At 32.6% G+C, this 13,078-nt stretch overlaps 1 protein-coding gene across 6 annotated transcripts; it reads right to left on the bottom strand.

Moving 5' to 3' along the window:
- Window positions 1–3,522: 3,522 nt before the first annotated feature.
- On the bottom strand, window positions 3,523–12,309 carry LOC105804191 (mediator of RNA polymerase II transcription subunit 18). 6 transcript variants are annotated; one of them, XM_012636693.2, is made up of 9 exons: window positions 12,119–12,309; window positions 11,489–11,565; window positions 5,854–5,916; window positions 5,628–5,764; window positions 4,934–5,094; window positions 4,740–4,839; window positions 4,440–4,497; window positions 4,001–4,357; window positions 3,523–3,846 (listed from the first exon to the last, which is right to left on the bottom strand). In XM_012636693.2, the coding sequence occupies exons 5-9, from the start codon at window positions 4,967–4,969 to the stop codon at window positions 3,744–3,746; spliced, it is 654 nt and encodes a 217-aa protein (XP_012492147.1). In that variant the 5' UTR covers window positions 4,970–5,094; window positions 5,628–5,764; window positions 5,854–5,916; window positions 11,489–11,565; window positions 12,119–12,309; the 3' UTR covers window positions 3,523–3,743. The 6 variants fall into 6 exon arrangements, with proteins under 6 accessions (XP_012492147.1, XP_052480162.1, XP_052480161.1 ...); XM_052624202.1 differs by having other exon boundaries at window positions 5,628–5,761; XM_052624201.1 differs by having other exon boundaries at window positions 5,854–5,913.
- Window positions 12,310–13,078: the final 769 nt, after the last annotated feature.

Raw genomic sequence — 13,078 nt, 5'->3', positions numbered from 1 at the left:
TGAATTTGGTATGTTTGGTTTGGCAATTGAGCTTAGAAATAGCTATTGTTATTCTGGAGAATTGCGCATAAATTAGTAGTATCAAAAGTATATTTGGCTATGTTGTAATATTAGCTATTGTCTTATATGCTAATAAATAATATGTCGTGTGTTATGGGTTGATATGGTTTAATATACGAATTTGACTTGTAGGAATAAGAGGTTGGTTATTAATTGAGTTCGCAAAAAAAAATTGTAAAGAAGATTAAATTACCTTGTGCTTGCATTTTTAATAAATGACAATGCTGAACTATGTTTTGTTCAGGAATGCCTTGTAACCCTAATCCGGCGATGGATACAGGTTAGGGGTGTTACACCTAAACCTTTAACAATTTTACAAAATAAACCATGGGTTAGCTAGATTAAGTTACAACGATATCAAAAACATAAAATTTATGAGAAACGAATAGAAAAATCACTTACATGCATAAATCTTTGTTTGGTCGAACCACAAGCTCTAAAAATGGAGGCTTTCACTTTGTTTTTCAGTGGAAAAACTCAATAAAGAAGATGATGATATTTTTTTATGTTTTTAACTATTGTTTATTAACTTAATTAATTAAATTTTATAATATTATAACTAAAACAATATCATAAACCGTCCACCCACTTTAGTAACGGCTTAATTGCCTTATAAATCCTTAAACAAACTTTGGTTATGCAATTTAATTAATAATAATCAATAGTGATGAAAGTTTACATCTTTAACCATTTAGTCATTTTTCCTTAATTAACTAGTCAAACAATGAAAATTTTGGACCAAACTTCAAATTACCTAAATAGTAACTCAGTAAATATTTAATAAAAATATTTACAAGCTTGATTTATTGAAACGAGGTTTCGATACCTCATTTTTCATAACCATTTAACTCTAGGGACAAACCACTTATATTTAAATATTCATTCAATTAGTAGAAATTATCAAATCAAAATTCTACATAATACTATATTTGACTCATAAGTATTAAATAATTATTATTATAAACTCACTAATCGAATTTGTGGTCCCGAAACCACTGTTTTTGACACTACTGAAAACGGGTTGTTACGAATGTACTAAAATATCATTAACGAAACAAATAATTTAATTATCCTCTAAACATCATGTTAAATTTTACAGCACCAAAAGGTTACAACTATCTGTGGCATTCTATTATGTCATTATACCAACACAACCATGATTTTGGTAGAAATAAATCTTCTCACCCATTTCAATCGCACAAAAGAAGATGGACTTAAGAAAACGAGCATTTGAGTTGGATAGTCTGGAACTTTGCTCAACGCAAGAAAGCTCTCATCATTAGTTAATCTTTCTACTTGACCTAAGGCTAGATATAATTTTTGGGCATTTTCTTGAATAAGCATTTTTGTCTTTCTTGAATTAGCACTTAGAGGCAATGCTCCTATTTAATTCAAAACCAACAGTCTGTATGTTTCCCCCCAATAACGTGGCAGCATCAATATGTGAAGTAGAAGAAAATTGTTCACTTACATTAGAATTTTTTTCTTCTTCTTTTAAAATGTGGAATATCTTGGTTTGGCTTCGACAATTGCAATTGTGTAGTCGAGACATCCAAAGTTTCATAAACTAGATACATAAAATAACATAAACAAATTAATCTTCCACTATGTTTTAATAAACCTAACTAATTTCTAGATGCTTGTCATTCATAGAACATTTAATTGGCTACTTCCATCCTCCAAGTAGCCCATGCATCCGATGGATGAATATTTACAATATTCAGTTCATCGTCCTCTATCACATTACTAGGTAATCCTTCTCCCAACTCCGCTTCAATAGGATCAAGACTCATATAAGTTTGAATAAAATTATGAAGCAAGCAACATGTAATAATAATTCTATTGTGCAACCTCACAGAATAAAATGATGAACTCTTAAGTATTCCTCATCTAAGTTTTAATAACCCAAAGCATCTTTTAATAACATTGCATGCTGGAACATATTTCATATTGAAAAATTCTTCTGGAGTACTTGGTTAGTGACCCGTCACCATTCATTCAAATTATATCATTATCCCCTAAAATGCGCAAGCCTCACAAATTGTGTAACCAGCATCAATTAGATAATAACAACCTATGAAAAAAACTATTTATCATGAATAACTTTCCCAAAAAAGTATGATCTTAAAAATTAATTCAAATTCTTCCAATTCTGCACTTTACCATGAGGAAGTTTTAGTCCATGTTCCTTGACGACTTCAGTTCTCCTAAAGTTTGTAACATCTCACATAGTTTAAAAAAAACAACTCTATTAATCCTATCCAGTTTCTCAACTTACATTCGAAAGACAAGGTTTTTTTTAGAAACAACTAGCAAAAACCGTAAACTTCAGATTGCTTACCTACAAAATAAATAAAAAATCACAAATAAATATAATTCCAAAATAAGCAACAAGCCAATTGCGAAATTTTTACAAATTAAGAAGTCATACAAAAAAAAAAAGTGAAGTAACCGTTGGAGGGAAGCAAACAACAAACCAAACCAAATTTAAATTGCCAAATTTGAAAACATATAAGGAAAATTGAGTGGGAAACTAAAAATAAATCCCGAAACAAATCAATTTTTTTCTAGAAATCTTGAACTTTTTTAAATCTGAAAAAAAATAACATTACCAGATTAATGAAAACTCGGGGCAAACAAAAAGAAAGACTTTATAAAAGCAATTTTTTTATTTCTATATATTCGTTGTTCATCTAGGAAACCAAAAAAAGAGTTGGCAAAATAACAGTCGGGGGAAAAAGAAAGTCCAGAAAAAAGCAAATTTATTTTTTAAATCTTCACATTTCTTTGTTAATTTGGGAAAAAAATCATACTCAAATTAAGCCAAATTCAAGGAAAAAAACGTAATAAGAAAAAAAGACAATCTTTCGAAGAGAAATGATGGGAAATGAATAATATATAAATTTTATCATAACTTACCTTTCAATTAGGATGAACAACTGAAAGCGAGCGAACAAAACCTCTGGAAGTCACCAATTTCAAACGTAAATTTCAATGTGGAGAAAGCAATTGGGAAAAGCGAGCGAGCAAACGATATGAAGAGGGAATATTTTGATCCAGCCCTAATTTCGATTTCATTTTGATTCCATCGGAAATAGAATCCCTATTCTTAGCCCATGTCATGGAATGACTATCACGGCCCTTCCCCTAATAGCATCCATTTCCATCCAACTCCCCTAACTAAACAAAATAATAACCTAAACCCACCGAATAGACAAATAACCAACCAAAGTAATAACCTAAACCCACCGAATAGACAAGCAATAGTTATGGGATTAAGTCTTCAAATATGGTGTTCATTATTAATAAAATTTTCTAATTTCACAAATGAAATTAACAAAGTGATATATACCATAATTTAATATATATATATATTTTAAAAAAAGTAAAACTTGTGGAAAATTCGTAACTCATTTGTGAAATAAACTATGCTTAACCTGATGATGACTCATCTCGCGAATATTAATTTCAAGAAGTTGTAGTATAGAAATTCTGGGTTTAAGGCTCAACTAACTTGTACACATCCCATCCAGAAACTCCACAAATTCCCCCATCGTTTTTACAGTCTAATCATGTGTCTTGAGATTAAAACTACAGTGAGTATGTTTGATAGCCATATATGAGGAGAATGAATCAATTATGCAAAAGTACATAACTAACATTCTGCAATTTTACAAATCCAGTTACAAGGTTGTGCCCCCACCATCAGACATAAGAGATGCAGCAGCTGCAGCAGCCGTAGGCACAACACCGGTTGAAACACCTGGCTTTGACAAATGCAGCAGCCTGTAAAATTAAACACCAAAAGCTTGTATCAGTTCAATATAATGCAACCATCTATAAACTAGTGTGTCGGTTTCTAAGCACAAAGTAAAAATTGGATAAGATAGACAAGTTGCGCAATAATCATGCATGTTGAGAAGGCAGATTAAATTCTTACGGTGCAAGATATTCGCAGAAGGAAGACACAGCAGCAACGACTTCATTATAATTTTCTGATGTTGCAGGGGCGGTCACTTCTACCAGCTGTATACCAGGTGTTACTGGCACAGCCTCATCGGTTGCATGCAGTTTTAGCATCTTATTAACAGATGAAACAGTTACAGTTATCTGAGCACCCCTTTGGAAATGAAAGGTGATTCCGACTCTCAGCAGCTCATGATCCAACTTGTATCCGAGTGCATAAAATAATCGAAGCACATTCTTGCTTGCTTTGCTTTCTACCATACTCCTAACCAGAACAGAAATTTGCTCTGCCCCAGCACCCCTCATTGCACCCCCAACATGTTTAACAGTCCTACAAACAATATAGAAGGCTATAAACATCCAAAATAACAATCAAATACCCAAAATTAACAAAACTAAAAATTCTAGTTTACCAAGTTGGTTCAGACTGCTCAAGATCACACAATAATCTGACCTCTGAAGCAACAAATCCTGTGAAATTCATAGCATTAGCAGCGCATAACCAAACAATTTGATCAAGAGATTTATTAATTACTAGTCTTATATTACAAATAAAGCAAGTGATGACTCATGAATAAAAAAATTCTACATGATTAAGCAGGAAACTCATTTACAAGAAAAACCAAAAAGCAAAAATTGCTTCTATCATCTGATACTTCATAGGCTTGTAAGAAAAATTAGAACTTTGGCAAAGTGAGAATGTGAACATTTACCAAGATTTGGGCCACTTTTAAGGCAAATTTCATGGACTCTTAAGCGTTCTTTATTAACCCCACAAAGACCCTGAAGTAGAATTTCGAGTGCTTCAACATACTGCAAATCTCAAAAAAAAAGAACAGAAACCAAAATCTTCTTAACATGATTCCCAAAGTTGTTTAAAAAAAGTACTTTTGGCATGAATTTTTACCTGTGTCTCTATAATTCCTTGAACAACACATTCCATTTTTACAACTTCTGCATTCAAACCTTATTGTTTTGAACAATGAAATGCAGCTGGCAACTGATAGAGGAGCTCACTATGAAACACTTTTTCTTCTTTTTGAATATTGAAATGGGAGTTGAAATGTGCTGTCACCGACCCAAAAACAAATTACAGGCTGAAACTTCAAAATGTTTTTTCTTGGATTGTTTGACCCAATGTAAGCCCAGTATCTGACTACCTTTTTTCTATTATATCTATATATACTATACATAATATTTTCACCCTCATTAAGTAATAGTGTTATGTTGGATTTTCACTAAATCTTTTTAATTGAATAAATATTTTTTCCAGGTTGTATGAAGCAAGCCTAACTGCCTAAGGCTAAGGAATCCAATGAATATAAGATCTTAAAAATTAAGCCATTTACTTCCCACAATTGATTTAAAATCCTCAATTAAGTGAAAATTTTAACCACGAGTAAAGAATGCCACAAACTTCTGAGATCCAAGTATGCAAATGGGAAGAAAAAACTAATGTTGTTTAGAGGACCTACAAAGCAATAGTTCTTAACTTGGATGAGCTTAAATCAAACAAGTGCAGATGCAGTAACACCCACTTTGAATAACTGGGGAAGTTTCTTAGTGTCACAACTCTAGAAGCTAAAAGTAGTAAATTTTACCTTTGTTGGCGAAATTTCTCAGCCACAGGATCAAGGGGCTCTTATTTAGCTACTTCAACAGTTTTCCCTTTCTTTTCAGTTGCTTTTGATGCAGGTTTCTTAGGGTCCTTCTCTTCAAGACCTTTTGCTACAGGCTACTGATAACAATTAAGGAAACAACACATCAACACAAGCAAATAGTTTTTCTCTATTATCAAATATATAACACAAATATCTAACAACTTACATATGTAACAAGTAATCTATGCTAATGAAGACAAAACATAGATCTTCCTTTTGCTACAGGCTGCTGATAACAATTAAGGAAACAACACATCAACACAAGCAAATAGTTTTTCTCTATTATCAAATATATAACACAAATATCTAACAACTTACATATGTAACAAGTAATCTATGCTAATGAAGACAAAACATACATCTTCAACAGTATAATAGCAATTAAGGAGAAGGTGAACAACTGTAAGTAATTAAAAAGCTAAGAATGTGATGGTATAATCCAATACTAAGGTGAAAGAGAACTACTGTGAGCAGTCTGAGCATTCAACAATACTTTACCAAATCTAAAGATCTTTCAAACAGAAAATTAATCAATTAAATAGAAGGAAAAGAAGAAGAGAAAACCCTGTTTTCCAAATGATTTTGATATATATGTTTATGTCATTGAACTTGCAAATTGGAGAATGGCAGAAAAAGGGCAAGACCAAGACAGAAAGAGTTCTGCATTTGGTTCTAAACCAAGATAGAAACTAGCAGATTTGGTTGAGTTAGGAGTTTGTTAGTTCCATTATTTTAGCGTCAAGATGATTTGTGGTGGAGACAATGGTGAATACTGATGCAACAATGGAAGTTTAATTTTTGCTTCCTCTACCTTCCATGGCTAAATTACAATTCAGATGGGGGCCAATGAATTGTTATTCAGGCTGCACTCAAAATAGAATTGGAATAAAGGGCGAAATGCCATGACCCGTAATAACTCATTCCTTTCAACCAAACACATGTTTAGTGGGGGGCCCCTTGAATTAGGCCTAAATGGATAGAACATTACGTTGAACCAAAAATGGTGTTAGTGTCAGATTTAAATTGAACATGTTATGCAATATGATAAGTTCATAACTATTTAGTTACTATTACCACATTCTAATTACTAAATGAATAACATTCTAAATAAGAAAATATTTTGTTAATTACTATAAAGTCTAATTAATATATTATTGATAATTACAAATTCTAAAGGATTAAATTTAGGAGTTTTATTCTCTTTCCTTACACCATATAAACTTGTATATAAATAAACTAACTCAAGAGATGAAATATAAGTAACTTTTCATTAATCTATTCTTTTCGTGTTTTCATTCTTCTCTTTGTATTCATCAACATGATATCAGAGCCACTTGGCTCTATTCAATGAGTTCGTGTTTGTTGTTTGGAATGCGAATCGTTAGGGTATTTTGTTGTTTCCACCAACACAGGAAGGTGCGCCACTAGCTCGACAACCAAACTGCTAATTCCGGTGTCCAAGGGGTCCGCATGTAAGCACCATGCGCCGCCAAAAGATCCAAGTACTCTCTTCACGTGCGGACGCATGTGGGCACGTGAGGCAGTGTTAGGCCACCGGCTTCCATCTCCAACATCGACTTCTTGATCCGATTATAGCCCGGTGGTCTAATGCTTGATCAATTGAAGATCCATGGGTCATTTTTTTTATTTTTTAAGGTTTCACACTGTTTGGGTACTATTCACGAGCATTGTTTAGGTACCATTTACGAGCATTGTTTGGGTACTGTTCAACACTGTTTGAGTACTACTCGGGTATTGTTTTGGACCCTTTGTAGTCTTTCCTTTTGCGGGTTTTGCTGCCTTTCGTCATATTGTGGCTCTCTTTGCTTCATTTATGGATTCAGCTAAATGTAATGCATGTTTTATTTTCTTCATTCAAATTGGTCATCAATTAGAAGCTACAGATCATGACAGGTAATCCCAATCCTTCTCTACCTTTCAATCACAAGATTCACCTTCTCTTGTTGCTAATGCTAATGGAATCACTTATAAAGTTGTTGGTTCTGAAAGTACTAACCTAATTTCATCTATCACCTTATCATCAGTATTAAATTTACCTAAACTCACCTTTAATTTAATCTCTGTCAGTAAACTTAACTGTGACCCAAAATGCACCATCTCATTTTTTCCACCATTGTCTTTTGCAGGATCTTGTGACAATTCGCACTATTGGTAAAGGACATGCATTTGATGGTCTTTGTATTTTCGACTCATGGGTTCTTTGATTCGTGACTTGTCCTAATGTTCTCTATCCGATCAAAGCACATTGTCAAGTGGGACATCCTTCTCTTTCTTTGTTGAATAAGTTATGTCCACAGTTTCAAGACCTACCTTTGTTGGAATGTGAAGCATGTCACTTTGCGAAGCATCGACGGAGCCCCTTGAGCCCAAGATCTAACAAATGATCTAATTCCACTTTTGAATTAGTACACTCAAATGTTTGGGGACCATATTCGGTAGAATTAAACCTAGATTCTAGTATTTTATTACGTTTGTGGATGATTATTCTCCAATAACATGGATATATTTTATGAAAAATCAGTCAGAGGTGTTTTTTCATTTTGGGACTTTTTGTGCTGAGATAAGAATTCAGTTTGGTGTGCCTATCCAAATTTTGCGCAAAGATAATGCTAAAGAATGCTTTTCCAAATCTTACAAAGCCTTTATGATCCAAAATGAGATTTTTCACCAATCCTCTTGTGTTGACACGCCATCTCATAATGGTGTAGCTAAACGAAAAAACAGGCATCTCTTTGAGACAATTAGAGTTCTTTTATTTCAAACAAAAATTCCTAAATAATTTTGGATTGATGCTATTTCAACAGCCTATTTTTTGATCAATCGCATGCCTTTCTCCGTACTTGATGGTGATAATCCATGCAATGTTCTATTTCCATCCAAACCATTATTTTCGATGAAACCAAGAATTTTTAGGTGTACCTGTTTTGTTCGAGATGTTCGGCTTCATGTCACTAAGTTGGATCCAAAATCCTTAAAAGTGTGTATTTTTGGGGATATTCTTGCCTTCAAAAGGGATACCGATGTTATAGTCCAGACCTCAAGAAATATTTGGTGTTTACAGATGTTGCATTCTCAAACCAAGTATCATTATTTTCAAAAGAGACGCCTTAAAATCTTCCAAAACAAGGGGAGGAAGATGATTGATTAATGTACACTGTCACTACTCCAACTCCGCCATTGGTTACTCAAGTTTATTCCAGACAAAAAGAGACTCATGATACATGTCTGATACCAATTTCTTCATTATCAAATCCAACCGTTTTACCAGTGTTTCCACCGTCTGATCCAACCCCAAGTGACCTTAACCTTCCTATTGCTCTACATAAAGGTAAACACCAATGTATCTATCCTATTGCTAATTTTGTTTCATATAACCATTTGTCTCTTTGCTCTTTAATTGTATCCCTAGATTCTATTTCTATTCCTAAGACAATTCTAAAGGCTTTGAATCATCTTGGTTGGTGTGATGCGATGTTGGAGGTTCATTAGATGAGAATGATACTTGGGACCTAGTGGATTTACTTGTTAGTAAACATGTTGTTGAGTGCAAATGGGTATTCACTGTTAAGGTAAATCCAAACGGCTCAATTGCTAGACTTGAAGCTAGATTAGTTGCAAAAGGTTATGCTCACACTTATAGTGTGGATTATTCAAATACTCTCATGTGGCAAAACTCACCTCTATTCATCTATTCATCTCACTAGCCGCTTTTCATAATTGGCCTTTTCACCAATTAGATATCAAAAACATCTTTCTTCATGGGGACCTCCAAGAAGAAGTATATATGGAGCAACCACTTGGATTTGTTGCTCAGGGGAAGTATGAAAAGGTCTGTCATTTGAAAAAATCTCTTTATGGATTGAAACAAAGCCCTTGTGCTTAGTTTAGAAAGTTCAATGAGCTAGTTCAATAGTTTGGGTGAAGAAAAGCAATTGTGATCATTCTGTGTTTTATAAATTTTGAGGCTAGAGTTATTCTTCTTGTGGTATATGTTGATGATATTGTTATTACAAGAGATGATGCTGCAAAGATCTCATCTCTAAAGTATTTTTAGCATACCATGTTCCACACAAAAGATTTAGGTCAATTGAAGTATTTTTCGAGGATAGAAGTGTTGAGATGCAAGAAAGGAATTTTTTATGTCTCAGTAAAAGCATGTTATCTACTGGCAAAAACTGGAAAGTTGGTAGCTAAACCTTGTACTATTCCAATGGTTACCAATGTGTATCTTACAAAGATGATGGTGATTTCTTTGATGACCCTAAGAGGTATAGAAGGATAGTTGGGAAATCATATTATCTCACTAGTAACTCCTTCGGATGTTGCATTTGTTGAGAGTATTGTTAGCCAGTTTATGTCCGCATCCATTGTCAAACATTGGGCAGCCCTAGAGCAGATCTTATGTTACTTGAAAAGAGCTCTTGGACAGAACATATTATACAACAATCATGGGCATACTCGTATCGAGTGTTTTGCAAATGTTGATTGGGCCAAATCTAAGATAGATAGGAGGTCTACTACTGGATATTGTATTTTTGTTGGTGGAAACTTAGTATCATGAAGGAGCAAGAAGCAAAATGTTGAATCTTAGTCTAGTGCAGAATTGAAATATAAGGCTATGGCACAGTCTACTTGTGAAATTATGTGGATATGACATCTGTTAACTAAAATTGGGTTGGAGTATTCCTCACCAGTAAAGCTCTTGTGCAATAATCAAGTAACTCTTCATATCACCTCAAATCCATTTTATCATGAAGAGCCAAACACATCGAGATTGATTGTCACTTTATTCGGGAAAAAATTTTGGACAATTCAATCTCCATAGGTTATGTGAAGACAAGAGAACAACTTACTGATTTGTTTAAAAAGGCACAAACCGGGTTAACTATTTATGTAACAAGTTGGGCATGATCAATACCTATGCTCCAATTTAAGGGGGGAGTGTTACAGATTCTTAGGGATTAAATTGAGGAGTTTTATGCTCTGTCCTTATTTACACTATATAAACTTGTATATAAATAGGCTAACTCTAGAGATGAAATATAAATAACTTTTCATCAGTCTATTCTTCTCTTGTTTTCATTCTTCTCTTCGTATCCATTAACATTTACTATATTAAATAAATTAATAAAAAATTGAAAATATTGATTTTTCTGGTAAGTTTAAATCAATTGAAAATGTTGAAGAGTGCAACGTCAAATTACAGTCCAAGTGGGTGCACAATATTGCAGATTAATTTAAGGTCAACCCAAATACAAAACATTGATTTATGATGAAAACCTAAGACATTAATTTATCAAATCAAAGTATCAAGACAGGTATAGTTTTATGGATTTGTTTCATCATAAATTAGTGTAACTTGGAAATAAAAATTAATTGATTATGAAGTTGAAAGTATCAAAATCTTACATCTTAGGTTTTAGTAACAAAATAAAAGTAACTAATCAATTCAAGTTTCTTGCTCATCTAATCTAATCTAATCAAGTGGACTCCATTGTTTAGCTACACTTAAGTATTCATCATAATTTTTTTATAAAAATGTTGAAATTTACATGGATATTGTTATGATGCAATAACAGAAAAAACCAAAAATCGAGGCTAACTTCTGAACTTGCATGTAATTCAAAAACTGATAGGAAACGATCCAAGTAGATGATATTTAGGCAAAGACTCGAGGGTCCAAACTAGTAAAAAATGAAAAGTTAAGTCATAAATTGTTAATTTTTAGAATTATTTTTCAAATGTGATAAAAAAAAAGTTGATGGGATTATGAAGCAAACCTTTTGTTACTCAAGATCAAAACTTTTCTAGGAAAGAAGAGAATTTTCGGGAAAATGAAGAGAATAGTTTGAGAAACCTGCAAAAAAAAAAAAGTCAAAGTAAATTGTTAGTAAATAAACTACATTGGTAGCTGAAATATATACATTGAAATTCATTGAATAAAAAATGCAGCATAATGCTTCTTGAAACAAATGAAAACTAGTTCTCAAATCCAGTTCAATTCCTCTGCTTTCTGAACTACCAAACAGAGTATTATTGATGAAAATAATTGATTTTGAATCCATAGTTCAACATCATACAACACTAAAATTTTCAACGTAAAACCAAAACTAAAATTAGAAACAAGAAAAACAACTCCCTGCCTACTCAAGGAACTACAAATTTTCCCAATTTCTCACCCAAAGAAAAACAGGAACTCATTGAGAAACCCAAGAACCCAATGTTTAAAAAATCTCCTAAAATTTCAAGCTTTCAACATTCGAGCAAACCAATCAACCAAGTTCGAAAAACCCAAATTATTATTGCTCTTAAAATAGTGATAACCAGCATGTAGATGAGATGCATCAGCCATCGGTGTAGAGAAATTTATTAAGAGATTTTTAATGAAATTTAGATGCCAAATTACTTACTTCTGTTAACGTTGAAGGACCAATTCAGAATAGAAGGGGAGCAACGACCAAAAGAGATGACTGATTCAAAAAGCAAGATTGATACTTGCGGAGAGAAACGGTAGACAGAGAGAGGAGAAAGAATTAGGGTTTATTAATTTGGGATTTTGGGGACAGGGGAGAGAGAGACTGTAGCAGAAAATGGCTTAATTCATATATCACCCCTAAATTATTCCCATTTTCTTTTTTTTAATGGATTATTCCCATTTTATTCGTATAAAAATTACCTAAAATGATATGTAAACTATTTTTTTATCAACCTTATTTGAATCGGACCGAATTGACTAGTTGGACGAGAAATAATTGGGGTATCGATCTGAAAAAGAGTTTTGAATCGATTGATTCGAAAATTGATACAGAGTGGTTGAATTGGATTTTTTTATAAATTTTTAACTAAATTGATTAAACTGATCAGACTAAATGACCAATTAGTCTGACCGGTTCGACCATCAGCCCAATTTAAAAAACATTTATTTTTCTTACTTAAATAAGGCATAATGACTTATTTGGTTCTCCTACTTTACAAAAAAAATCATTTCAGCTCTTCATTTAATTTTTTTGTCTATTTTTACTTTTAGACTTATATTATTTGTTAAATAACTCAAAATAGATGAAAAGGTTAACATCTATTAACTTTGCTAACGTGACATTTATCTATATGCTAAATTAACAATTAATTAATTTTAAAATTAAAAGGATTAAAAATAAATTTAATGAATGAATATAAGATTGAAGTCATTAACGAATAAAATTGGAGTAAAAAGTATGCATAGAGTAGAAAACCAAACCACAAAAACCAGCTTACGAAATAAATTTAAAAAAATTAAATCTTGAAATAAATTGTCAGATAGATTAATTACTGAAATAGTATTTTTTTTATTGGAGCCTATCTGACAAGCGCCAATCAATATTTTATATTAA

Source organism: Gossypium raimondii, chromosome 11, assembly GCF_025698545.1.
Source record: "Gossypium raimondii isolate GPD5lz chromosome 11, ASM2569854v1, whole genome shotgun sequence".
Taxonomy (NCBI): Eukaryota; Viridiplantae; Streptophyta; class Magnoliopsida; order Malvales; family Malvaceae; genus Gossypium; species Gossypium raimondii.
Note: the sequence above shows the minus strand (reverse complement) of the source record. Positions and strands in the feature narration are given on the sequence as shown.